Source organism: Narcine bancroftii, chromosome 12, assembly GCF_036971445.1.
Source record: "Narcine bancroftii isolate sNarBan1 chromosome 12, sNarBan1.hap1, whole genome shotgun sequence".
NCBI lineage: Eukaryota > Metazoa > Chordata > Chondrichthyes > Torpediniformes > Narcinidae > Narcine > Narcine bancroftii.
The window spans coordinates 99,775,996-99,802,848 of NC_091480.1; the positions used below are offsets into that span (position 1 = coordinate 99,775,996).

Consider the following 26,853-nt stretch of genomic DNA (forward strand, 5'->3'; position numbering starts at 1 on the left):
TTCAATGAGCTTCCTCAAGAATGTCTCGACCAACTTGATTTGCACAACCTAAGACACCATTGTTATATGCACCAGATATTTCCTGGTCCATAACACAACTGTAATGTTATGGTTATACCCACAAATGACTTTTTCCTCCTTACTAATCCCAATCAACATTCTGCTCTTTAGATCTTCAATTGTCTTTTACAATCTCTGTGATCTCATCCTTAATTAAGAGCATTACCCCACCTCAATGATCTTTCTGCTTATCCTTTGAATTACTTGATACCCATGGATATTTAATTCTGAATGATCTCCAACCTGCATCCACATTTCTGTAAGGGCCACACCACAAGTTTGTTGACCTTTTTTTTTTAATTCTACGGACATTCAGGTAAAATGTCCTAGCACTCATTGTCCTTTTAGAATCTAGTAATCTTATCTTCTGCAATTGGCATTTCTCTATCCTTACTTCTGCAATGGTGTCTGCATTGCCTCCATCTGACGTTTGCATGGATTCCCACCCCCTACCACATGAGTGTAAAGCACCTAGCAGCCCTTCCCAGGACACTGATCCTGGTCCTGCCCAGGTGTAGACCATCTGGTTTGTACAGGTCTCACCTCCCCCAGAACAGGTTCCAATACCCCAGGAATTTGAAACCCTCCCTCCTTCATCACTGCTCAAGCCACAATTTCATCCTAATTATTCTGCTATGCCTACACTAACCAGATTACTGAGATTAGAGGTTTTATTTTTTTTAAATTTATCTCATAGCTCCCTAAATTCAGCTTGGAGAACCATGTTCTGCTTTTTTGTTAAAGGACACATCTCCCATGCTGTGTGGAATTAGCAACTTGGTATTACTGGTAGTTAGTACCAAAGAGGCAGCAGATTTATGATGTGGGACCATAAAACTGGATTGAGAATGCTTAAACAAATATCATTCTTAGAATATATAATGCTTCAAATTGGTAGGTGGCAAGGACTTTAACCATCTGCTGTGATAGATTTGATCTTTGTTCCAGAGATGAAAGGTCAAATGGAGCCTTTTTTAAAATATCTCATACAGCACCATGTTAGACTGCCATGGGCATCAAACTGCAATATACCAAGAAACGTAATTACAAACACTGCAAACACTTCCAAAAACAATTGACTCACCACTTCAGCATTCCCAAGATCCAGGGCATCCCACAGAAATCCTTGTGGTAAAGTGTAGGGCTCTTGTCGAATATTAGCCTTGTCGGGCTCAATGGGGCCATGCACAGTCACTACTTCACCTGCAACAACGCAAGAGCTTTAAACAATTAATTTTTCAGCATTAGTCCTCAAGCTAATCTTTCTCTAGCTTTGAGATTAAAAGTAGCCATCTGATATTACAGAGGAAGCCTAGCAATGAGAGGCAGGGTCAGGTGCACAAGAATCACCACAAACTTCACCTCAGTGTCCACAAAAGACACCAGCTACATTGACTATCAGCAAAATCACGAAGGGCATCGAAGAGTTCGAGGCATGAGGAACAGAAAGGTCATCAGCGCAATGCGCTAAAAGAAATGTATTTTCAGGTCTCCTCACATTCAATATCTGCAAAGTGAAGTACAATTTGATGAAAATGTCTGCTAACAGAAGAGCTGCAAATAAAACCATTGTGATGCAAGACACGGGGCATGGATGCTGCACAGCCTGCTGACTTCCTCCAGAATTTCTGTGCATTGCACATTGGTTCATTATCCACGAAGGAATCGGTTGGATTTGGCCAACAGGACTGACTTTGGCAGGAAATGTACCCCATCCAAACACAACAAACATAATCAGGAAAAGGTCAGAGAAATAGATTTACAGACACAGGGTTATTTAGCTTGGGAACATCGAAGAGAAATTCTGATTCAATGGTTACTTACAGTGAACACAATAATTGATGGCATGCCCTCTCGTGATGGGGTGAAGACATACATGTCTTGTGATCACACCAAGAGAATCTGCAGATACCTGAACTGGAGTTGAGCACAGTTCACCAATGTGCTGGGGAAACACTCCATCCATAGGAAGTAACAAGCTCTTCATCAGGAGGTGCTGAAAATCAGGCAAATGCCTGAAAGAAAAGGTGTGGGGGGGAAGGAATACAGGCTAACAGGTAAGGGGTAATGGGTGGACACAGTTGGGAGGGTAGGAAAGAAAAAAAAAGCCGAGAAGTGATGGGGAGAGGCTTAAAAGACAGTTCTCTGATAGGAGAAGGTGTGGAATGGGGTATGGAGGTGGAGGAAAGGAGATAGAGGGATGAGGGAAAGAGAGAATCCAGGTTAGGGTTAGGGATGCCATCTGGCTGGAGACTGCCAAGATGCTGTTCCCCAATTTGTGATTGGCTTTGATCTGGCAGTGCATTAGGCCATGGACAGACATGCCGGTGTGGAAGTGATGTGTGGAATTAAAATGGTTGCCCACTGAGAGATCCCTGATGCTGCAGCATCTTCACTCTGTCTGCTGCCACAGCAAGGACCTCCCAGAGGTCAACCATTTTAATTCCACACAAATTAAACAATTTGAAGCGATCTCCCAGACTGCATCCAGTCTCCCCAATGTAGAGGAGACTACATCAGGAGTGCCGGATACAGTAAACGGGCCATTTTTCAGACTGCTTCCGAAGGGCTCAGGGCTGAAATGTTTACCCTCAACTTTCTAAGGATTCTGCGTGCCCTGTTGAATTTCTCCAGCACATTTGCATATTATGCTATCAGCAGGCCTCATCGAACTCTACCACTGTTTATAGGCTCAGGACAGGGTTACCAGGCTGCCACAGATGAGAAGCATTGATTTTGGCCAAGGATATTGGTAGCAGATAGAGAGGATACAGCAGTACACAACTGAAGGCCTGGGGTTTATAGAGATAAAAAGGACAAAGGGAGCCATCTGAAAACCATGGAAGTTTGAAATGTGAAACACCCCCAGACAGAGTAAATGTAGGTCAGTAAGTTCCAGCATAAACACTGGGCAAGTCTTGGGACAAGTCAGGATATAGATCTGCAGATGCTGGGGTCTAGTGGGGTGCTTGTGAAACTCAGCAGGTCACTCAGTGTTCATGGGAAGTAAATGCAGTCAACAGTTCTGGCATGAGCCCTTTGTCAGGAATCTGGATAAACAGGAAGATGGTGTGCGATCTGCTAAGATTTTTCAGCAATTTTATGTGTTGCTCAGGATATAGATGGTAGCGTTTTCTATCTTATGGAGTGATACCTACTGTTTGGATGACCCTCTCCCTCTCACTGCACCTGCCTTTGACCGACGAGAAACAGAATCCCATTCATACCTACACTGCCCATCCATCATTTCACTAATCCCGTTTTATACTCTGCATGTTCCCATTAACACCCTTAGCTCCTGCTCCTCACTTACACGTTAGGGGGAATTGAGTGGTCAGTTAACCTACCAAACCATGCCTTTAGGGTGCAGGAGAGAAAACTGGAGCTTTAAGGGGAAACCTTGTTCATAGGAAGAACATGCAAACTCCACGCAGACAACACTGGAGGTCAGGATTGATAAGAAATTGCAGTGCTGTCAGAGTTGCAGAAATAGCAGCGTTGGTGCTGGTGTAGACCCGTAGAGAGCAGGAAGCAAAGACACAGTGCCATTCAGCAGGGTCCTACTGCCTAGTCCTACTACCAATGGCTCCATACAGGCTTTAAATGGCTTGTTAAAAGAGCTGACAGTGGTTTAAAATCCCGCAACCATGGGGTCTGGGCCCAAGATGGGGGCACCTGTATTCTGAAGCAGCCATGAGGGGTTGCAGACTACGGAGAAGCAGAGAACTGGTGCAGAGCACAGTAATGAGGAGAACATGCCCTGTTTGAGAAGAAGCAGAGGAGATGACCCGACGGGACAGTGATCACGGCGGTGGACTAGTGAGGGCTCTGCAGTGAAGAACATTCAGGCGGCAGGCTGTTCATGATTTGAGGCAATGAACCCATGGCGGCTGCAGACGATTGGAGGTCAGAGGACTCACACCAGGCTGGAGACTGGCAGAAGAGGTACCAGGTGTCAGATCACATCAGAGGTTTGGATCTGGAACTCAGGTTGCCAATGGTTTGGACTGAAGTCTGTGTGGCTGCAGAGGTAGCGGGAGAGCTGGAGATGAATCCACACACACTCAATGACTCGGAGTTTCTCTTTCTCTGACTGTAAGGGGCATCAGGCAATTTCTGCCAATGGCAAATATTTGTCTGTTGTATGGCAGGCCAAAGGCAATTTAATGTAATATTACACTTGTTTTATGACATGACAATAAAAGAATCTTGAATGGGTCATTGGTGCTGTGAGTTCACATCTCCACTAGCTGCACCACTCTGCCACCCAAAATACTCAGCTCCCATGAATTGATGCCAAGCATCCTTAGCCTGATGCTGTGTTATATTTGACATCCACGAACTTTATCCGTTTCCAAGGATGGCTCCAGCCCTGCAGTAGGCTGTTGATAACATACAGAGTTTCACTGTGATGGTATTAAGGAGGAAAAATGGAGTTGATTCCATATATTAAATTTTTTTTTAACCAATACTAAAGTGTGTCAATATTGTCATCAACCATCCCCCATTCTATGGATTTGCTGCCTATATCACGTACAACTCAGATAATAGTCACTATAACATTTTTGGACATTACGCTGATACATACCGAGCTTTGGCACTGGCTGAGTATCCCAGAACTGGTAGCTGCGTTTGGTCGCCTCCTCCATACTCTTTGCTGGACCTTGACCAACAGAAAAGAGTTCAATGGCTTTCTGGATCTCCTGGAGCTTCTCCGCAGGTAATGAGTTTGCCTGAAAGACAACATTCAGCGCCAAATAAAAACCGATTCGCTCTCAATTCTTTCAGTAAAGCACCCACTGACAAAGTGCAGCACTGGAGAAGAGTGTTCCTACAGGCAGCCTGACTTTTCATGAATTCAACAGTTAGCAACAGGATTGGAACACAAACCCCGGACTGAATAATTACAAATGATGGGATCAGTTTTCAAGATGTGAAGACTGAGCTATAACCCAGTTGGGAGTATTGCATGCAGTTCTGGTCACCCTAATACAGGAAGGACATGGAATCCTTGGAAAGGACACTGAAGAGATTTACCAGGATACAGCCTGGAATGGAGGGCAAGTTACAGGGAGAGGATAGACAAACCTGAGTGCAAAATAAATGAGTGCAAAAGAGAATGTAAGGCAGTGCCTGTAGTTCATCGACCATTCAATGAATCTGATGGCAGTGGGGAAGAAGCTGTCCTTGTGCCACTGGGTGTTTGTCTTCAGGCTGCTGTACCTCTTCTTCTTAACAATAGATTCTAAATATCCTGTTATCAAGAGCAAATGCAATGGAGACTGAGGAATGGACAGAATGGAATGGGCTCCTTCTGGGAGGCAGCGAGGGAAGAAATTTTGCAAGACAACTGCTGCAGTCTGTGAGCTAGAAATGGACACTGCGGCTTGATTGGATCCTTAAATTGAGGTGATGGAATACAGAAAGGGAAGAGTCAGAAACTGACCATGAGAAAGTGAGGGCAGGATGGAAGTTGGCAGCAAAAGTGATTTAATTTGATTCCCATATGAGGCAGAAAGCAGTGCCAAATTGTTCTCTGTAGGGATAGAGGATGGAGAGCCAATTAAAAAAAAGCTTATGAGATGGCTGGAATGAAAAGGTTAATTTTAATTTGACTTTATTTTAAAAGTATAAATTCATGAGAGGCACAGAAAGAAAATTTAACATTGCTTTCAGAAATTAATTTACAAGGCAAGAACGATCTCAAGAATGGCAGACCCCCCAAGAAATTATTGACCAAGAGGACCAGGCTGGAAATTATTCAGGGTTTCTGTTTGGACATTAGTAATGTTGATGATCACTCAGTTTGTAGAAGAGCTTCAGGATACAACTGAGTATTTACTGAAGATGTCTCCAACCTAGATTATGTGATTGCTGATCAGTGGTCTGGACATTGTTTTCCCCTCAATCACCATTACTGAAAGGAAATTCTCCCATTCTAAATTAAGATAATGTTGGAATAGGAGTACAACAAAGGATCATTTGATTGTGGTGTGGTGGAAGGATTGTGCTATAAGAAATGCTAAACAGACCAGCCCCAAGTGGAAATGAAAATTTTGAGGCTGACAGGTTTAACTGGGTTGATCCATGGAAAATATTTTTGTTGGCAGGAATCTCCAAACTAAGGTCAAATTAAATTTCATCACCTGGAAGGAAGATAATTTTTGGATTGATGATGATTCACTTTATTGTCATTGTACCAGTAAAACCAGCCAATTATACAACTAGCATTGACCGGAAGTTAAAAAACAGTACTGTGTTAATAAGAGACAAAAAAAGCATGCAAAGCCCTTTTAAATTGCTGGGGTTTAATCCGTTCTACACATGGATTTCCAGATGGTTCAGTAAACTTTAAACCACACAAGAATCCATCAGGTCAAGCAGCATCAGTGGAGGAAAAAAGAATGACCAGGGTTCGAATCACACGCTATGAGGAGTTTGTACGCTCTCCCTGTGCCCCTGTGAGTTTCCTCCGGGTACTCCAGTTTCCTCCCACTGTTAAAACGTAGCAGGTTGCAGCTCAATTGGATGTAATTGAATGGCATGGGCTCAAGGGCTGAAAGGGCCTGTTACCATGCTGCATGTGTATCTAAAAGTCTAAACCATACCTTTGATTGATCTTCCATGTCTAACTTCCCACCACCTTTCTCCTTCTTCCGTTTTGGTTTCTTTTTCTTCTTTTTTGCTCCCGTTTCATCTCCTGGGATCTTACTATTTAAAAAAGGGAAAAAAAGTCAGACAGCTGGACAGATGTGGTTTTTGAAGAACAGAAGAACTCGTGTTAGTGCAAGATGGTTGTTACCATCAGAGGGCACTCAAACACAACAGAAGAATTGTTTGAAAACTTCTAATTTGACAACGATAAAAATGTAAGCAATGTGATTCTATTTTACTGATACACAAACAGTACAATTCTGATTATTCAAAATCAGATTTTCCTGAAATCCTCATTTATCCAAAATGTTTTCGGAGCCAACCTGACCAAGGACATCAGGCTCTCAACACCAGCAGACCTCAGGATCCCAGCGCCGGCAGCAGCGGACCTCCAGCTCCCAGGCAGGAGCGAGACCCTGGGGCTCCTGGCATGAGCAGGGCCTCGGTGAGGAGGAATTGGTGATCAGCGTTACGGCCGCCATTTATTTTGGGTGAGAATTAAACATTAATGCCTAAAAAGCCTTCCCTTGTTGTTTGTTGTTGTTTAAACACTGTTACAAGTGATTTGCTGTTGCTACTGGGTTGTTTTTTAAAAATGACCAGTTCTCTGAAAAAACTGTTTATCCAAAATAGTCCCGGTCTTGTCCATTTTGGATAATTGGAGTTGTACTGTATTAATTCATAATTACCTCGCTAGATTCCAACAATTGACAAAGTAGTATCTTGCCGATGGGCTTCATAGAATCATACAAAATAGGTACAGGAGTCAGTCCTTCGAACCTGGGCCATCATTCAATATGACTACAGCTGATCTCACGACTTCATTATCTATTCCTTCTTTGCTTCACACACTTTGAACCCCTTAGCCATCAGGGCTATACTCAATGCCTTTCTGAATTTATTTAACAAACTGGGCTCAACAACTTTCTATAGTAGGGAGTTCCACAAGTTCACAACTCTCTGAGTGAAGAAGCTTCTCCTCATCTCAGTCCTAAATGGCTTTCCCCTTATGCTGAAACTGTGAATCTTTGTTCTGGATTTCCCCAACATTGGGAACATTCCTCCTGCAACTAAATTGTCCAGTCCTGTCAGAATTTTATGTTTCAATGAGATTCCATCTCTTTGTTTTTAAATTTTAGAGATACAGCACGGTAACAGGTCCTTCTGGTCCATGAGCCCGTGCTGCCAAAATATACCAATTAACCTTTAAACCCTTTACGTCTTTGGAGGGTGGGAGGAAACCACAGCACTAGGAGGATACTCATGAAGGTCATGGGGAGAAGGCACAAACACCTGACAGAGTTCCGGATTCAAACCCAAATCACTGGCGCTGAAATAACATTGTGCTAACGGCTACGCTAACCATGCCTCCCTACACTAACTGTGCTGACACCCCTACGCTAACCACTCTAAATTCCAATGACTGAACCCTAGCCCATCCAGTCTTTCTTCATGGAGGAATCAGTCTGATGAACATTGGCTGCATGCTCTCATGAGCAGAGGAGATTTACAAGGATAAGGCAAAATTGAGTGAATGTTCTTTTCTCTTTTCTCTTTGGAGCGACAGAGGATGAGGGCTGACCTGATAGAGATATACAAGATGATGATATGGACGGCCAGTGGCATTTTTCCCCAAGGCCTTAAATGGCTAACATGAAGAGGCACAGATTTAAGGTGTTTGGGAGTAAGTATAAGGGGGATACAAGAGGTAGGTTTTCCACACAGAGAAGAATTGGTGCATGGAATGTGCTGCTGGCAACAGGGGTTAAGACAGGTACAATAGATAGGGAAAAATGCCGTAGGGAAATTCTAAGACATTAGTTAGACTAGGTTATTAGGTCGGCACTATACTATGACCAAAGGGCCTGTACTCTGCTGTAGATTCATGTTCCTCCACAGAGGGGCTGCACATTTCAGAAACTCTGGAGTTTCTTCAGAACACAACCTTCCACTCCCTATAGAACCAAACGTAAAGGCATCATAGAAGTGGCACACGCTTCTTAGAAGTAAAACACAAATGTCTTTAGACATTGTGATTGAAGTAAAAACAAAGCTAGAGAAACCCAGCAGGTCAGTGTACTTTATGTAGCAAAGATAAAGATACAGAACCAATGTTTCAGGCTTGAGCCCTTGATCAAGGTATCAAACCTGCATGAGGAACTCAAGCCTGAAATGTTAGTTCTGTATCTTTATCTTTGCTATAGAAAGAACTGACCTGCATTGTACACTTCCCTGCAAGGTGATCACTGACAGAGCGAGTATGGGAGGCACAATCAAATCATCCTGGATTATTATCTAATGACTTTAATTTGTAAAGTGCGTAACTGTGGCCAGTTACAGACTGACACTGATGTCAGGCTAGAGTTCAATAATCCATGAAACCCAAATCGAATTAGCTTTAACAATTCAATTACAGTAAAACTCCACTAATGTATTTGGGACTTTGGGAGAGCTGACTGGAAATTTTTTCCAGACTATTGAATACTATTCAATTAATAAGTCAATACTTCGAATTTATTTTTAAAGATAGTATAATAAACATTCAATTAATCTGTTATTTCAAGGAAGAAATTCAATAAACTTTAATGAAGGACATGGGAACTGAAATGTCAACTTTTCCACTTTCCTGACCTGAAGTGTTCCAGTACTTTCTATTTTCATTATGTTTAAAGGGGGTCTGAGAAATTGTGCCCTGGGCTAGTGAGAACCCTAATTGTTTTAGCATAGAAGATGACCCTCTCCCATTAAACCAGCCATTACCCACATACTTACACAAATCCCATTTCCTTTTATTCTCCCAACATGCCCACCCAGATTCTACCTCTCACCTGCACATTAGTGGCAATTTACAGCAGACAATTAACCAAGAAACCTGCATATCTTAGGGATGTGAAAGGATGACGGAACACATAGAAGAAACCAAACGATCTCTGGAAGAACATGCAAAACTCCACACAGATGGCACTTGAAGAGCGGTCTGAACCCAGGTCTCCACTTAAAGGGAGCATGGGAAATGGGGCCCCAGTGAGCCAGATGTCAAACAATCAGGATTTCCAAATAAGAGGACAGTGAATTAAAGCAGAATTTTACTGGACCTTTAGTGTTCTAATATTGGAAGAGCTGTTATTTGGCACGTAAATTAACAAACGTAGACAAATTAAAAGTTCGGCCTCACTGAATGACTACACCTCAAGAAACATGGATCAGGGCCATTATTCTAATCTTTGCAATACCTGTTAAGAACCACATCGAGCCATTGACCAATCATGGCATCATGGACAGCCTGGTAGACTCCAGTGCTCACTCCAGGATTTGACATCTTAAATCTCTACTCCAATGACCAAGACGTTTGAGGGGCAGAATCTGGAAGTACATTGCTCAAATGGACTCCCAAAACTACCCTTGTGAAAAATAGGATAAAATCCCAGCACAAACCAACATTCTCAATTCCCCATCTCAAATCCAAAAGTGTTTAAATGGTGGGAACACCAGGAACAACTGAAACATTTATTTATTTTCACAGTTTGGCATGGGCACTGGGGGAGTTGTTCTGATTAGGACATTTACCAAATGGTAAATCTTGCACCATCTTGAACACTTTGGCAACATTCTCCCCTTGCATATTGATCTGTTGCAATAAATACATTTGGTAGTTTATAGTGGAGAAAACCTGAATATTGAGACAATACCCTCAGGACGAACATCTTCAATTCCATGCAACACCCAGCTACTGAATGTGGGCTTTGGAGTGATGGTGATATAGGAGGCTGCGTGCATTTTTAGATACAGCACAATAAGAGACCCTTCCGGCCCACGAACCCATGCTGCCCAATTAACTTACACACCCCCATACATTTTGAAGGGTATGCCTGGAGGAAACCCATGCAAGTCACAGGAATTACGTGCAAACTCTTTTCAGATAGCGCTGGATTTGAACCCATTTCACTGGGTGCTGACATATTCCCACAATAACCTGTAGAGTTGAAATCTGGCAGAAGGTGGCTCTGTACGTCTACTCCTGTTGAAATGGCTCCAAGACTGCACTGGGCACATAAGTACGTGAAAATTTGGACGTTGCACATTAGAAGGCACACCAGGCACAACCAGGAACTCAGTGGTTTGGGATATCAACTACAAATGACTCGGAATAAAAACTGGACTGTGATCCGCAGTGAAAGTCTGCAAACACAAGTATTTTTCATTGAAATTAGAATTCTGTGCCTCACAGAAATATGTTGCTGGAGCTACTAGTTTCTAGGCAACTTAAACCAACATGAACTTCAAAGAGAAGTTCTTTTTACTGCACAGTGCAGTATCTTTACATCATATGCACATCAAAGGAACCTTGCACAAAATGGTGAGGAAGAGAGCAAAATGCCCTTTGCACATTAGCTAGGTGGAACACCAATAGGAACGCTTGGATTGCTTTTTAATTCCCCAAATTTGTGGTTCCATTTTCATGCAGAGCAAAACTCTGACAATTTATCATCTGACTATTTGGAAATAATAACAGTTCAGCATCTGGCTCATCAGATAAAGGATCCACTTTCCACTCCCTGGTACCTCAATTCCCAACCTCTCATTTGTCACTAGGTTCAGCTCCAACTCTCCCATTCCACTCAGCGCGGTAGCAGGAAGAACTATAATGCTGTGTACCATCTTAAAGAAAACAGCTGATTAAAAGGGTGAATTAGGGTATTAATAGGAATAACATTCAATAGTTTTGAAAATCTGTTCTGGTCACAAGCTCTAGCACAACAACTTTTTGTTACTTTGATTGTGAATTACCAGTCGACAAGTTAAAAGTCAAGCAAAGTAACGATACTATTTCCAGGCCGATTAGGGCAATTCTAAATGATTGAGTTAGACTATTATTTGCATGAACTTCCACCTCCTCATTGTATTTTCCACAGATATTTCCCTGCTTTAATTTGAAAATGCTGTAGTTTCTTTTGCAGGTTTACTTCCACCGGATCAAACAACTTCCTTCGTAAATTAACTCTTTTACAAATCCCGTGCAGAACTCTGGTTACACGGGTAATAAATACCATCTTTTTATTGTAACAAACCAGCTTAATTACTATAATTCCCATTCTTAATACAACTAGAAAAACTGGACTTGCTTTTCCACTTTCTGTATAAGTAACATTAAATATCAATATACTGTGGGCATAGGCTCACTGGAAGTTTCCACATGAAGCCACTCCATTCAGAGACCAGGCTTAGTCAGCAGTGATGGGCAGGGAACCTCTGTGCTCCCAGACAGCCCACTAGCAGAAATAAAATTCCAAGAATAGAAGCTCCAAGGAATCATCAGCAATTACACATAACTGCACACATTGGCAACTTGGTTGGTATGGACGCGAGGGGGCAAAAGAACTCTTTCTGTGTTCCGTAACTCTGATTCTCAAAATGAGAATTCATCACTTTCTCAAAATTTGCTCACAGCTTTGTCCAGCAGATACATTTTAATTCCTGGAGATTACAGAAGTCTGGGATTCAATTATAAATTGAGAAGTACAGTATGGAGACAGGCCCTTTCGGCCCATGAGCCTGTGCCACCCAATTGACCAACACTCCCCTAGTACTTTTTATCCCACTAGGGACAGTTTCCCCCCCCCAAGCAGCAGAATGCTTGTAGTCAACAATGAAATAGATCATCGGTGTGAATGTTATATTATCATGTCAAAGCGACTTTCTAGTTACAACAATTTACCCTCACCTCATGCTCAGAAATTCATTACATAAAGCACTGATTAATCGAATCTCAAGGTTTCAAATGATGATATACTAATAAACCCAAAACTTACATGTTGTTGTACAGAAGTTAAAAATGGTTCATAAGTAAAGGGTTCACTATTTCACCAGTATTTGTACAGCAAAATCAAAGTGCATCACATGAGAGAAGAGAACAAAAGAGTGAAAAACTAGCAGGTTTTCTGGATGCTGATTGGGAACTTTCCACACGGTTCCAATGGAGAACACATATCTAATAGGAGAACAATTCCAGAATAAATACTTCCTTTTGGAACATTTATTCAGACTGTAGTTTAAGACAGCAAACTCATTTAAATTTTCTGAAATGTCCAATGAAATGCTGCGTGGAACATTTTGTTCAGTGTTCACCATTCTGAGTGGTAAAAAGTGCTACAAAACGCATGTCTTTTCTCCTAGCATTGATTCATCCACTTGCCATGTCGTTGCTCTTCTACACAAGGGTACACTTTGAGTCAGTTAGGAGGGAAAGAAGAGGCAGGGTGCCTAAATGTAAACGCACCTACAGTAGCTCAAATCGGACTTGTGACATTAACTGAACCACGGACAGCTCCCTGCAAACTATCACAGTCTACAAAGTAAGGATCAATAAAAGGACAAACCAAGAGAAAACCTTGATCTGTCACTGGGCTTTCAGGGCTGGGGCATGGAGGCATTACCCTATTGTAACAGAAGTTGTACAGGGAATTTAAAACAGCAGCGTTGCATGGTGCAAATGCTTGATAAATGCTTAATATATTCCTGGGTCATACATTTGGAAAAATCAGACCTATTTTGGTAAGAACACAAAATGCTGGAGAAGCCCAAGAGATCAGTGTCCTTTACGTGGCAAAGGCAATGATTCATAACTGATGTTTTGGGCTTGAGACCTTCATCAGACATATTGTGGTACCTCCTTTGATGTACATCATCCGACCGGTTGAAGGCTGCAGAGGATTTGTCGCCACATTGACATCAAGGCTACTCTGGGAGTTGGGAGTGTGAGAAAAGAGAAACCGACAGTCAAAGATCTCTCCAGAGCTGCTGAAAAGGGTAGTCAATGGCTCTGGATGACGAGAAAGGATTCCACCTAGGCACCCAAGTAGGTGAAGGGCATCTAGGGGGTGAGCCCGGGATGCCTGGATTCACTGCTCCGGGGGTGTCGTTGGTCTATCAGTGAAAGACTGACGAAGGAGGGAACTCACTTGATAACCCAGAAGATGCCACCACTCACTTGGCCACCCCGCAGAGTCTAGGGAGCAAGACTCAATAAGGGATATTAACATCTAGTCCTACATAACGTACTTGTAAAATAATGGAAATCTGCTTTGGGAGGACATTGCAATCTGCCTTAAACCTATTCCAAGCTGACGATCAAAAGCACCTCCTTGTATAACATCCCAGTGTATACACTAATAGCCTTGTATCTACCAGTGTAAAATCTAGTTTATTGTTAGGGTTATGGGGAGGTTCAAGATCCTGAAAGCTGTTGGATAGACACTGTTCTTAAACCTCGAGGTGATGAACCTCAGGCTTCTGTATGTTCTGCCTGAAGGCAGCAGTGAGATCGAGTTGTGACAACCAGTACTTCATTTTAGAGCTCAAAAAGCTTTATCGTTGACAAAGCAATTGTCAGTAGCTTGCTTAACAATCATCAGGAAACTATATCAATAAGGGGAAAGTAATTGATATCCTGAACAAATGAGCTTATTAAATAGTCATTGCAGTTTTATTACAGGCAAGTAATGTGCACTGAACATCTTAGTACTCATTAATAAGGTAGCCTGGGGATAAACTATCATGTCATTCAATAAAGTTCCTGTAGCGGTGGCTCTACTGCTAACTGAAGGATCGCACAACCAGACGGGTTGAGTTCAGTGAGCAAAAACTGATTTATTGCTGGCTGCCTGGCTGGTCTAAAACTACCAGCCCGGACCTGGCTGAGAACTGCACTGGGGGCCCCCGACGTCACCAGAGCGTCACGTGGGTCCCCAAGCGCGGGTTCTGAGCCCAGTGCCGAGGTCAGGAGGAAATCCCCGACGGCGCCATTTTGGCCGTCTGCCCCGCCGCGTGCGTGACAAGCAGGTCCAGTTCCCCTGCCTAATGGCGTACCGCCACACAGCCACCCCCCCAGAACCGGCGCCGATATCCTTTTTTTGCCGGGAGGCCGCGCTTCTTGGGTTGGGCCACAACTACTGGTTCGGTGGGGTCGAGGTGGGCTGGCTTTAACCTGTCCACAGTAAACAGTTCCCTCTTAACACCAATGTCCAGTGTGAAAGTGGATCCTGAATGCTGGATGAGGTACGGCCCTTCGTATGGTCTTTGTAGAGGTGCTGTGGACGGGCCCAGCCTGATAAAAACGTAATCTGCGGAGTACAACTCGCTGGGGACGTAAGAGGCCCGTGTGCCGTGTCTGGGCGGCGGTGGAGATGTGAAGGAGTCCAACTGGGCCCGGAGGTGGGGAAGCAGACCGTGCGGTGACTGCTGGGGGTTGTGAGGTGTGTTGACGAATTCACTGGGTAGGGCTAGCGGTGCACCATAGACCAGTTCGGCTGATGATGCCTGTAGGTCTTCTTTGGGTGTCGAGCGGATGCCCAAGAGCACCCAAGGCAGCTCGTCCACCTAGTCGGGGCAGGTGAGGTGGGCCATAAGTGCCAACTTAAGGTGGCAGTGCAATCGCTCAACTAGCCCATTGGCCTGTAGGTGATTGGCCGTGATGTGATGTAGCCTGTTGGCGAGCTGTGCCCAGAGCACAGAGGTGAACCGGGCGCCACGATCACTGGTGAGGTGGTTTGGGATGCTGAACTGGGCAACCCAACATTCAAAAGCGCTCGGGAGCAGGAGTCCATGGAGACATCTGGCATCGGGATCGTCTCGGACCAATGAGTGGTGCGGTCTACCACTGTGAAAAGATAACAGTTAGCTCAGGAAACAGGTAAGGGTCCGACAATGTCCACATGTATGTAGCTGAACTGTTCCCGGACGTGTTCAAAATCTTGTACGGGTGCTCTGGTGTGCCTGTGTACCTTGGAAAGCTGGTAATGGGTGCAGGTTCTGGCCCAGTCCACAATCTGCTTCCCAAGCCCATGCCAGAAGAAACGTTCTGCCACCATACGGACCGTGGACCTGATGGAAGGATGGGAAAGGTCATGGATATGGTGGAAGACTTGCCTGCACCACTGCTGGGGAACCATTGGTCGCAGGGTGCCCATGGAGACATCGCACAGGACAGGGCCCTCACCGTGAGGAGTCAGGAGGTCCTGGATCCGCAAGCCTGTGACAGCAGTCCTGAAGGCCCACATCTCGTTGTTGGGACTTCTGGTCCCGGGCGAGCTGGTCAAAGTTGAGGCCGGGTATCAGCTCGCAAATGGCCAGTTGTGAGAGTGCGTCAATGACCACGTTGTCTTTCCCCGCCTTGTGCCGAATGTCGGTGGTGAACACCAACACGAAGGAGAGGTGACAGTGTTGGCGGGCTTACCAGGAATCTCTTGCCATAGTGAGCGCCTGAGTGAGGGGTTTGTGGTCGGTAAAAATGGTGAAAAGCCTCCCCTCCAAGAAATAGCAGAAATGACGCACCGCCAGGTATATGCCCAGCAAATCACGATCGAAAGCGTTATACTTGCGCTCTGGCGGGCGAAGATGTCGGCTAAAGAATACCAGTGGTTTCCACTGTCCGTTCACCTGCTGCTCCAGGATGGTGCTGACGGCTGTGGCAGAGGCATTGATGGAGAGCGCCATATTCAGATCGGTGCGTGGGTGGACAAGTAGGGTGATCTTTGCGAGGGCATCTTTTGTGGCTTTGAATGCCCTGCTGACCTCTGGAGTCCAGGCAAGTGTCTTGTCTTTGGCCACGATGAGGGCGAAAAGTGGCTGCATGATGCATGCAGCGCCTGGAATGATGCGGTTATAGAAATTGACCATACCCGCAAACTCCTGTAGCCCCTTGAGGTTGTCCGGGTGTGGGAACTCCCTGATTGCAGCAACTTTCTTTGCAGGCGTGGCTCCTTTGGCCGTGATGGTTTGGCCCAGGAACTTCATGGACTCTTTCCCGAACTGGCACTTGGGCTGGATTGATCATTAGGCCAAATTCGGCCAGTTGGGAGAAGAGGGTGTGCAGGTGAGACTTGTGTTGTGCCTGGTCTCTACTGGCGACAAGGATGTCGTCCAAGTAAATGAATACAAAATTCAAATCCCTGCCCACTGTGTCCACAGGCGCTGGAAGGTCTGGGCGGCGTTCTTGAGCCTGAACAGCATGCATAGGAACTCGAACAAGCCAAAGGGGGTGATGATGGCTGTTTTGGATATGTCCTCAAGGTGCACCGGGATTTGGTGGATACCAGCGCACCAGGTCAAGCTTGGAGAATACCCTCGCGCCATGCAGGTTGGCCATAAAGTCCTGGATGTGAGGGATCAGGTAACAGTCAGGTACTGTCGTGTCGTTAAGCCATCGATAATGTCTGCAGGGGCGCCAGCTGCTGGAGGCTTTCGGAACCAGGTGGAGTGGTGAGGCCCAAGGACTGTCGGAGTGTCGAATGATCCCCAGCTCCTGCAGATGCGTGAACTCTTCCTTCGCTATCTGGAGCATATCCAGCGGGTGCCGGTGTCCCTTGGTGTGGACCAGCAGGCCTTGGGTGTGGATGTAATGAAACACCCCGAGGCAGCAAAGAACTGCGGCTTGAGGAGGGACAGGAACTCGTCCAGGATACGCTGAAACTCGTCCTTGGGCGTGCTGACCGTGGCCACCTGTGGCTGCTCTGTGCGGGAGGCGTTGAGGCGAACGGATTGGAAGGTACAGGCATCTACCAGTCACCTACCTCGAATGTCGATCAGGAGTCCGTGGGGGAGGAGGAAGTCGACATCCAGGATGGTGGACAAAACGGTGAATCTCCACGAGAACTAATACTGGCTAATCTGGAAGTGGACAGTCTTGTCTCCATACGTTCGGAGCTCCATCGAATTGGCTGCATGGAAGGGAGGTCCTCGAGGCCGGTTCCAGGATTCGATGGCTGTGGCCGGGATGACGCTGATCTGGGCCCCGGTGTTGATAAGGAAGCGTCGGCCGCTGAATGAATCCCGCAGGTAAAGAAGGCTGTGTTCTTGGCCAGCCACTGCAGCCATCAACAGCAGCCGGGCTGCTCGTTTCCCTGGAATGAGCAGAGCTGACGATACTTCCGAGCCTTGGCTCCCCAGCGCTGGTAGAAGAAGTAGAGGTCTGAAGCGGATGACTTGCTTCTGGCTATGCTCTTTGAGGCCCCTGCAGGAGCTGGGTGTTCCACCGCAGCGCTAGAGGAAGGCTTGGCGTGGTCATGGCCATGACTCATAACCTGCTGGACTGCTGAGCCCTCTGGGAAATATTTGAGCCATAGCTCCTGAGCCTTTTGAGCGACCTTCCTAGGGTCGATGAAGCTCTCCTGGGACAGTAACAGCCAGATATCTTCAGGAAGATGGTCGAGGAAGATGCACTCAAAGAGTGGGCAGTTGGTGTGATCGCCCATGAGCGCGAGGATCTCGTCAATCAACTCGATTGGAATTCTGTCCCCCAAGGCATTGAGGCACAGCATCCGAGTGGCACACTGGCACCTGGAGAGGCCGAGGGAGCCGGTGAGCACCCGCTTGATGGTCCCGTACTTATCCCATACTTATGGGTGGGTGCTGAACGAGGTGCAGCACTCATTTGGCGGTGGCCTGGTCCAGGGCGGTGACCACATGGTAAAACTTGGTTGAATCTGATGAAATCTGGTGGAGTAGAAACTGAGCCTCTGCGTGGCTGAACCAGGACTCCGGCTCCTGAACCCAGAAGTCAGGAAGCTTGATGGCTATAGTGTTGATTGAAGGGTCATTCATGTTGGGTTCAAAGACATTTGAATCTGTCGGGGTCACCAATTGTAGCGGCGGCTACACTACTAGAGGTAACACCCTTTCTACAACAATTGGGCATTAAGGTTAGCGCAATGCCTTTACAGTATAATGATTGGGACCTTGGTTCAAATCCCTCACTGTCCATAAGGAATTTGTATGTTCTCCCTGTGTCTGTGTTGGTTTTCCCAGGGGACTCCAGTTTCCTCCCATCGTTCAAAACGCACTGGGGATTGTCGGCTAATTGGATGTAAATGGGCAGCACGGGCTCATGGGCCAAAAGGGACTGCTACCATGCTGCATGTCTAAATTTAAATTTAAATCCCCCTTCAAGTCCATTCTTCCCAGAAATCTATGTCTCAGCATCTTCAACCTTTCAACCACATGCTCTGTGTCACAACGCAAAGAGCTGCTGGAGCTTATAGCATAATTAAGCCACTAAATTGCATTTCACAGGATCATCTTCAAACAATGTATGCCAACAAACTATAAAGTGTTTTAAGAATAGGAAGGGAAATCTGAGGGACAACAGCTGAAAACCATGGAGCAGTCAAAAGGAGAGCATAGTTATTGCAGAGCTGAATTTGAAGAACTGAGATACAGATGGGTGAGACAACAGAAGGATTTCAAACTGGTGATTTTAAAAGCCAGGCTCAGCTTTACCTAGAGCCAGTATAGGTCTGAGAGTACAAAGGAAAGTATCATCTTTTATTGGGAGGGTGAGCAGGGATAGGGTAAGAAGACAAAGGCCAGCCTGAAGTATATTTAAACAATCAGACCTAGAGATAATAAATCAGGATCAGAAAAGCTGAGGCAGGTTGATTATAGATATGCCACCCAGAGTACTTTATTGGGTCAAATAATAGTTCTAAACAGTCTAGTTTAGCCTCATTTAACTTGCTTTTTCTTTCAATGTTTTAAATTATTTTGTTTGCAACTTTTAAAATATATTTGAATATTTAAAATGTTTCTGTCTATTCATGATATTTAAAACCTGTCAGAGCCTGGGATGATCAGCCCGCTGACCAGGGTATTTTCAGGGCAGAGCCTGCCCTGTCAGCTGTGGAGGGTCAGCTCGCTTGTCCTCGGTGCAGAGGAGTGCAAGCTGCAAGCGGAAAGTCCAAGCAGTGGCCAAGAAGTGGAAGATCACCAACTTTAGGCACAAAAAGTTAAAAGAGAGCATTTCTCTAGTTCCACGAAACCAGGAATCATAGGTGAATGCAAGGACGAGTCAAGATGGTCAAAACAAGTAGTGAAGATTCAGATAAGAAATGAATCTGGGATTTTATGGAGTACAATCATAAACTTTGGATCAGAACTGTCAGGCGCCCAACTCCGAAGTGTAATTCAGTTGTATCAAATTAACTATGCTTAAACACAAGAATGGATCACCTATTACCAACCTGGGCACCAATCTAGTCACTCAAAGTTTCTCCCTCCTAAGAACTTGGCATCCTCACCAAGATGTGGGAGCTACTGCCCAAACTGGGAGGGCTCTTCCATCAACTCGTTGAACAAAAATTTGATTGTCACACTGAAACCATAGCTTGAACAGTTTCTGGATGTACATGAACATAGAAATGAGGAGGGGTGGAGCACTTGGAACCTCAAGTCTGCTCTACCATTTACTAAGATCTTAGCCAATTAGAACACAGAACACACAATACAGCACAGGAACAGGTCCTCCAGCTAATGACCATGGCACCAATTTCCACTAATCTGCTTACATCTCATTACAATCGCTTAAACGTTGCTATCACATCTACTTCCACCAACTTGTTTGCAAAATATTCTCACGCAAATTATCCTTGACAAACTTCATAGAATTCTTCAACTGAACCTACCAGGAAACATGTCACCTGACATCTGGTCCTGTGTTAAAAAAGCAGGTAAAAGAAATGATTTTGCAGTTAGAAAGAATGATCACTTTTTCATTGAATTTTTCATGCAGAGAGGGTGCAATACTTTTGATCTAAAACAAGTGTATTATGCCTTCACGAGGGAGGCTACCATGAGATGAGGGAGGAATTGGCCAATGCATGCTAGTGGGTCAGTTGATGAACAGTGGAAGACTTACTAGAGATTTTTCCAACAGTGCTCAACAAATGTATATTCCAGTGAAAGGCAAGGTCAGAAAGGGTGTGAGAGAGGTAGTCTTAGATACATAAAGAAACAAAAGGAAGGCATCAAACTAAAAGCTTGTGCATCTGAAATATCCAAGGGTAGAGGGAAAAGTAACAATCCAACAAGCATGTCATGCCACTGTTTAGAAAAGGATGTTGGCAAAAGGCAGGTATCTCTACACCAGTGGTTCCCAAACTTTTTCTTCCAACTCACATACCACTTTAAGTAATCCCTATGCCATAGGTGCTTTGTGATTAGTAAAGGATTTGAAAACCACTGTTTTAATCGTGCCTAATTGACTCGTTATGTGCACTGTTTCATAACTCCAAAGAAATGGGCCAATGACAATTTTTCTCAAGGAAAATATTTTGGTAACAATTGGGTCTAGAGCAGTGGTTCTCAACCTTCTCTTCTCACCCACATCCCACCTTAAGCAATCCCTTACTAATCACAGAGCACCAATGACATAGAGAATACTTAAAGTGGTATGTGAGTGGGAAGAAAAAGGTTGGGAACCACTGATCTACACCAATTAGATTAATGTAATTGGGAAAATGCTTGAAGCTGTCATTAAGAAAGAAATAATGAGACATCTGAATAGAAAATGATCCATCAGGCAGACGTAGCATAGAGTCAGGAAGAACAGTCATATTTGACAAATTTACTGGAGTTCTTTGAGAATACAAGTTGGATGGAGGGGGACAGGTCGATAGTAGATATTTTGAGTTTCCAGAAGGCATTCAAGAAGGTCTCGCATAAAAGACTTATCTATAAAACAAGGATGCAATGTATTAGGATGGGTAAAGGATCGGTTAAGTAATAGAAGAGAGAGAGTTGGAATAAATGGCAATGAGCAGAGTGCAACAGGGCTGGTGCTGGGCCTGCAACTGTTCATGATGAACATTATGATTGGATGAGGAGACCAAGAGTAGCGTGTCAAAGTTTGCTGATGACACTAAATTGAATGGAAAAGCAAACTGAGCAGAGGATGCAGAGAATGTAGAGATAGAAAAGGTAAGTGAGTGGAGTACAATGTTGGTATACGTCAGGACGTCATCCACTTTGGAAGGAATCCAGAATGTGTGAAACCCTGGGCTTCTGCTTGTCCTTCTCCCCATGATCTGCTGCATTGTTACACCAAGGCCCAATAAAAACGTGAAGAACAACACTTCATCTTGCATCTGAACACTGCAACCTTTCAGAAAATATCAAATTCTCCAAATTCTGTTAACTTTCACTTTCTTTCTGTCTGTATCAGTACTGGCCATTTCTCCCAGTTATTGATCTGTGATTTTGGCTTTAGGCTAGCCTACCAGACACATTCTACAGCCCAGCACAGGGAAACAACTTGTGTTTCCGTCACATTAAAGCATCACCTTACCAAATATTTCCTTTGTTTTATCCATCTTTCCAATCTTTTCTTCTGCTGGAAACTAACATGGTTAACAAATGTTAACTCGGTCTCTCCTTCTGCAGGTGATGCCAGACCCATTTAGTGCTTCTAGCATTTTATTCTTCTTTCAGATTTACAGCACCTACAATTATTTTTTTTCCATTCTGTGATGATCTGGACTGAAGTGGTAAATTCAATTTTGGGCGTGATATCTTTACCTTCGAGGAGATGTGTACAGAAACATCAAGGTTTTCAGTGTTCACCAAGAAGGACAGATTATGATAAATGACCGGCGTACCACAACAACTTCTACATATGCACCAATGAAAGTGGCTTGTCAGAATGCATCACCATGTGGTACAGGAATCACATGCATGCTCCACCCAAGATCAGAAAAACGGCCCAGCATATTAAAAGATTCCTCGTTTTGGGAAGAAGATTGCTTCGTATGAGATTACCTACCATTTGTCAGATCCCTGAATTAACATCACACTCATAAAATAACTGCTTTCGCTGTTCCAGGTGATCTTTTTCTGTAACCTTGTAGTTCTGCCTTTTTTTAGTGTATAGGTTGAATACCTGGACTGCTCACAAAACATACTTTCTCACTGTACGGCAGTACATTACAATAAAATGGAGCAGGAGCTGACTTGTATAACCTTGACTTAGAAGGACAGAGATCCAAAAGACTTTAAATGTTAGAAACTCAGCAAAGAAAAGATACAGAACTGACGATTCAGGCTTGAGCCCTTCATCAAGGTATGGAAAAATGCCAGCGGGCATCAGACATTTTACTTCAACCACAGTGTCTACAGACTTGCCTGTTTTACTTCCTATTCTTGTAGGTGATTCAAGAATGAGGATACATAATCTCGAAGTCAAAGTGAAGCCAAGGAGGAAAAACCAAGCTACATTGCTACAAATGGAGGTAGAGGTAATATGGAAATTTCTTCTCTCCAGTAAGTTCAGATATCTGGGCACAAATGGAGTTTTCAAGACCGAGATTGATAATTTTTTTAAATTAGGCGAGGCCAAGCAGTCCATCTGCAGTTCCTGCATGAATGTCATGGTTTTAATTCAACTTGCATTTCTTGCAGAATCCAAGACATCGATATTTTGTCAATTTCACCAGAAACATATAATTCAAGAGCTACAAAGCGAGAAACCTGGGCCCCCAAAGTTCTTCCGCAAAAGCCTTCCATCCACCTGTCCAGTAGTCCGTTGTCATACATCAACAGTATATACCTTGTGGATCCCAGGGATATGTACAGAACCAGACTTTGGTAACATTTTATCTCTCATCACTCCACCTCAGCACTCAATAGATCATGCAGCAAACACAGAGTTAACATTTCAGGTTCAAAACTTTTCATCAGAATGGACTTTGCTTTTGAAAATTGATTTTAAATGCATTTGAGGCAGTTGGCTTAAACATGTGGCAAAAATATACACCAGGGTATTTTCAGCATATCCCTTCAAATAAGCTGACATCGTCAAAAGCGCTGTTCAGTAAGAGTTCTCATAACAGCCAACACACCTCGAACACGGTGGTTCTCAACCATTTTCTTTCCACTCACCTACCACCTTAAACAATCCCTATGCCAGCTGTGTTCTGTGATTAGTGAGCGATTGCTTCAGCTGAGATGTGAGTGGGAAGGGAAGGTTGAGAATCACTGCTCTCAACCCAATTATTACTGAAATATTTTGCTTGAGAAAAATTGTCATTGGCCCATTTCCTTTCGAGTTATGAAACTGTGCACATAACGATTAAAACAGTGGTTTTCAAACTTTGTCTTTCCACCCACATATCATCTTAAGCAATCCCTTACTAATTACAGAGCACCTATGGCATTGAGATTACTTAAAGTGGCATGTTAGTGAAGAAAAAGGTTGAGAACCATTGCTGTAACAAATCCTTCAACATGTGCCAACTTTTACAGACCAAACTAAGGAGGGGAATGGATAGTCAAATGTGTCTTTTGACAAAGCTAGTCAACGCTAACCAGCATGGATGGCTTTAAACTACGCTTAATGGAACCTGCAGGCTCTCAGATCCAAGTTAATCATCTGGTTGTTATAACATTACTGTTTATAAAAGTTTGAGGTATAAATTGTCTTAAGCATTTCCCCACAGCTGTGACATTTCAAAACGACTTCATTAATTTTGAAGTACTAAGAACCCAAGGTTATAAAAGCTTCTCAGTTAGTGAATTCTTCTTTTGCATCATTAGATTTGAATATTCCAAACTTGCCCTCCAGAAATTTGAGACCATTCATTACTCCAAAAATGCAGAAATCCAAACTTGAACCAAGATCCATTCACATTTCATCTCTGAATTTGCTTCTATTAACTAAGTCCTTACATTTTAAAAACACACCTTAATTTCAAATCACTTCATGTCTTCAAATCCCATTGTCCACCATTGACAGCTGTGTTTTCCGCCACAAGATTCTACGATCAAGAATTCCTCCTGCTATCCCTTACTTCGATTTTCTCTAAGACACTAACAGCATCGTCAAAGAAGTAGGATCAGTCTGTCAGCAGCCATTCTCCCCAAAACCTCGGGTAACTTTCCATTGAATTCTTTACAAAGGGATGTTAAAGCAGGAACTGCGCTGTGAGCCTTCCACAGCACAGTAGCACCCTTAATTCTTGTTCATAAACCTCCATTGAGAAGTTTTGGCCATCAATGCCTCCTTCCCAGTGAGTGAATAGTAACAGTTGTGCAATCATCAGGCCAACAAGAGGTTAAAAAGATGATAATGGAATTGTGGTGAATGGTCTAGAACTCCAACACCAATGTATGTGGGCAAGGTGACTAATCCCTATTTACATTCATCTTCCTGTTTCATGTGCATGACTCTATTCATACTAGCTTCAATTTTGAAATCTGAACATATATTACAGGATAGTAGAGGCCCTTCAGCCCACGATGTTGTGCTGACCTATGTAAATTTACTCAACAACGATCTATTTTACCTTTCCTCACACTAATAAACCTCTATTTTTTTTAATATCCAAGTGCCTGTCTAAATCTTCTGAATGTCCCTGGTGAACTAGCCTCCACCACCACCCCCGGCAATACATTCCAGGCACCCACCATTCTCTGAGTAAAAAAATTAACTTCTGACAGCTCCCCTAAACTTTCCTCTGTTCACCTTAAACCAGTGGTTCTCCACCTTTCCACTCATATACCACATAGGTGCTCTGTGATTAGTAAGGGATTGCTTAAGATGGTGTGTGAATGGAAAAAGGTTGAAAACCACTGTTTTAATCATCCCTAACTGACTCGTACCTAACCAGTTTATTTGAAGGAACTGCAGAATGTGTTGAAATTGCTTAAAGTGGTATGTGAGTGGAAAGAAAAAGGTAGAGAACACTGCTTTAAACAGATGTCTTCTTGGATTTGGTATTGTTGCCCCAGGAAAAAGGATTCCTCATAATCTTGTATACCTCTATTGTTACAGAATAAGTTAATACAATTATGGAATAAAATATATTTTAAGGGATAAGGTTAGATTGTGGGAGTTTAGTTATTAGTTTACATTCCTCAAGAAACGTTAATATTTCACAAAAAAAACTCATTTGAAATGCAAGAGCTATGTCCAAGTGTGAACTCCATGTCTACCAGTGACTTTACAGAAACCATGAAGAGTGCCTGTGGAGACTTCACAAGTAGGTGTTAACTGGACTGATGTTGTAGAATTGAAATGCACTATGTCTTTAAAGGAACAACATGTTTGAACTGAAAATCTGTTGCTATTAAGACTGATGCCAGAAGTTAAATTACTAGTTGAAGGTTGCTATTCTAAGAGGAGTCATGTGGCTTTGCAAACACACACAGAGACAGAGAGAGAGAAGAGGAGAGAGAGAAAGAGAAGAGAGAGAGAGAGAAAGAGAGAGAAAGAGAGAGAAAGAGAGAAAGAGAGAAAGAGAGAGAAAGAGAGAGAGAGAGAGAGAGAGAGAGAGAGAGAGAGAGAGAGAGAGAGAGAGAGAGAGAATTTTTACTGCAGCAGATTTATTTGTGGTGAAGGCTACAAAATTGGGAGACTTGGTAAAGACCCCATTTGAAGATGGGTTTTGAGTTCTGAGTTCAGCCTATTTTTAAACCCTTGTAGACAATTACAAGAGGATGTGGCTGGTTAATCTGTTTCTCCTGAAATAGGGGAAAAAGAAGCACTCTTTGTGGTAACGTGGAAGAAGAGGTTATCATTTGGAAAAACCCACGAGGGGGAAGTTTCTTTGGCAAGACGTTGAAGATCAGTTTGTGTTTTTCCAACAATGAATCTCTCTCTCTAAAACCAACAAAAATCTCCCTGAGCACTAATAATTTAAATTAGAGCACCAGAGCCTGGTGAAGATCATAAATGTTACATTCTGTGCACAGTATAAAAATTGCCTGATCCCAGTGAACTTGGAGAAGTGAAAAGTGAATGATTGGACAGTGAAACAAAGAACTTTCCTGAACACAAATATTACATACACGTGCACTTAGAATTAGAAGGGGGTTAAGTTAGGTTAACAGTAACAAGTTAAATATTAATCTTATTATTATGTATAAAGAAAATTAAAAACATTTTTGTTTAAGTAACCATTGTCTTGATGAATTTCTGTAGCTGTTCATTTTGAAGAGCCCTCTGAGCTCTTAACACTATTATCACCTCTCACTCTTCATTGGGCAGCACAGTTAGCGTAGCAATTAGTGCAACGCTGTTACAGCGCCAGCGACCAGGGTTTGAATCTGGCGCTGTCTTATTTGTATGTTCTCCCTGTGTCTACGTGGATTTCCTCCGGGGGCTCCGGTTTCCTCCCACCTTTCAAAAACGTATGGGAGTTGTAAGGGCAGCATGGGCTTGTGGGCCTGTTACCATGCTGTACATCTAAATTTAAAAGAAGAAAGCCCAAGTTCTGTCAACATTGCTTCATATCACAGGCTCTTCAATTCAGGCAATTCTCCTCTGCACCCTCTCCAAAGCATCTACCTGCACATCCTTTCTGTAATAAGGTGACC

At 43.7% G+C, this 26,853-nt stretch overlaps 1 protein-coding gene across 1 annotated transcript in view; it reads right to left on the reverse strand.

Moving 5' to 3' along the window:
* The window catches only part of LOC138746774 (glycylpeptide N-tetradecanoyltransferase 1-like), a 57,367-nt gene that overhangs the window by 21,789 nt on the left and 8,725 nt on the right, over window positions 1–26,853 (reverse strand). Inside the window, exons 2-4 of the mRNA XM_069905192.1 lie at window positions 6,669–6,771; window positions 4,649–4,793; window positions 1,145–1,263 (exon numbers count right to left, since the gene is read on the reverse strand). Coding sequence (XP_069761293.1) covers window positions 1,145–1,263; window positions 4,649–4,793; window positions 6,669–6,771 — 367 coding nt within the window. The remainder of the gene's footprint in view (window positions 1–1,144; window positions 1,264–4,648; window positions 4,794–6,668; window positions 6,772–26,853) is intronic.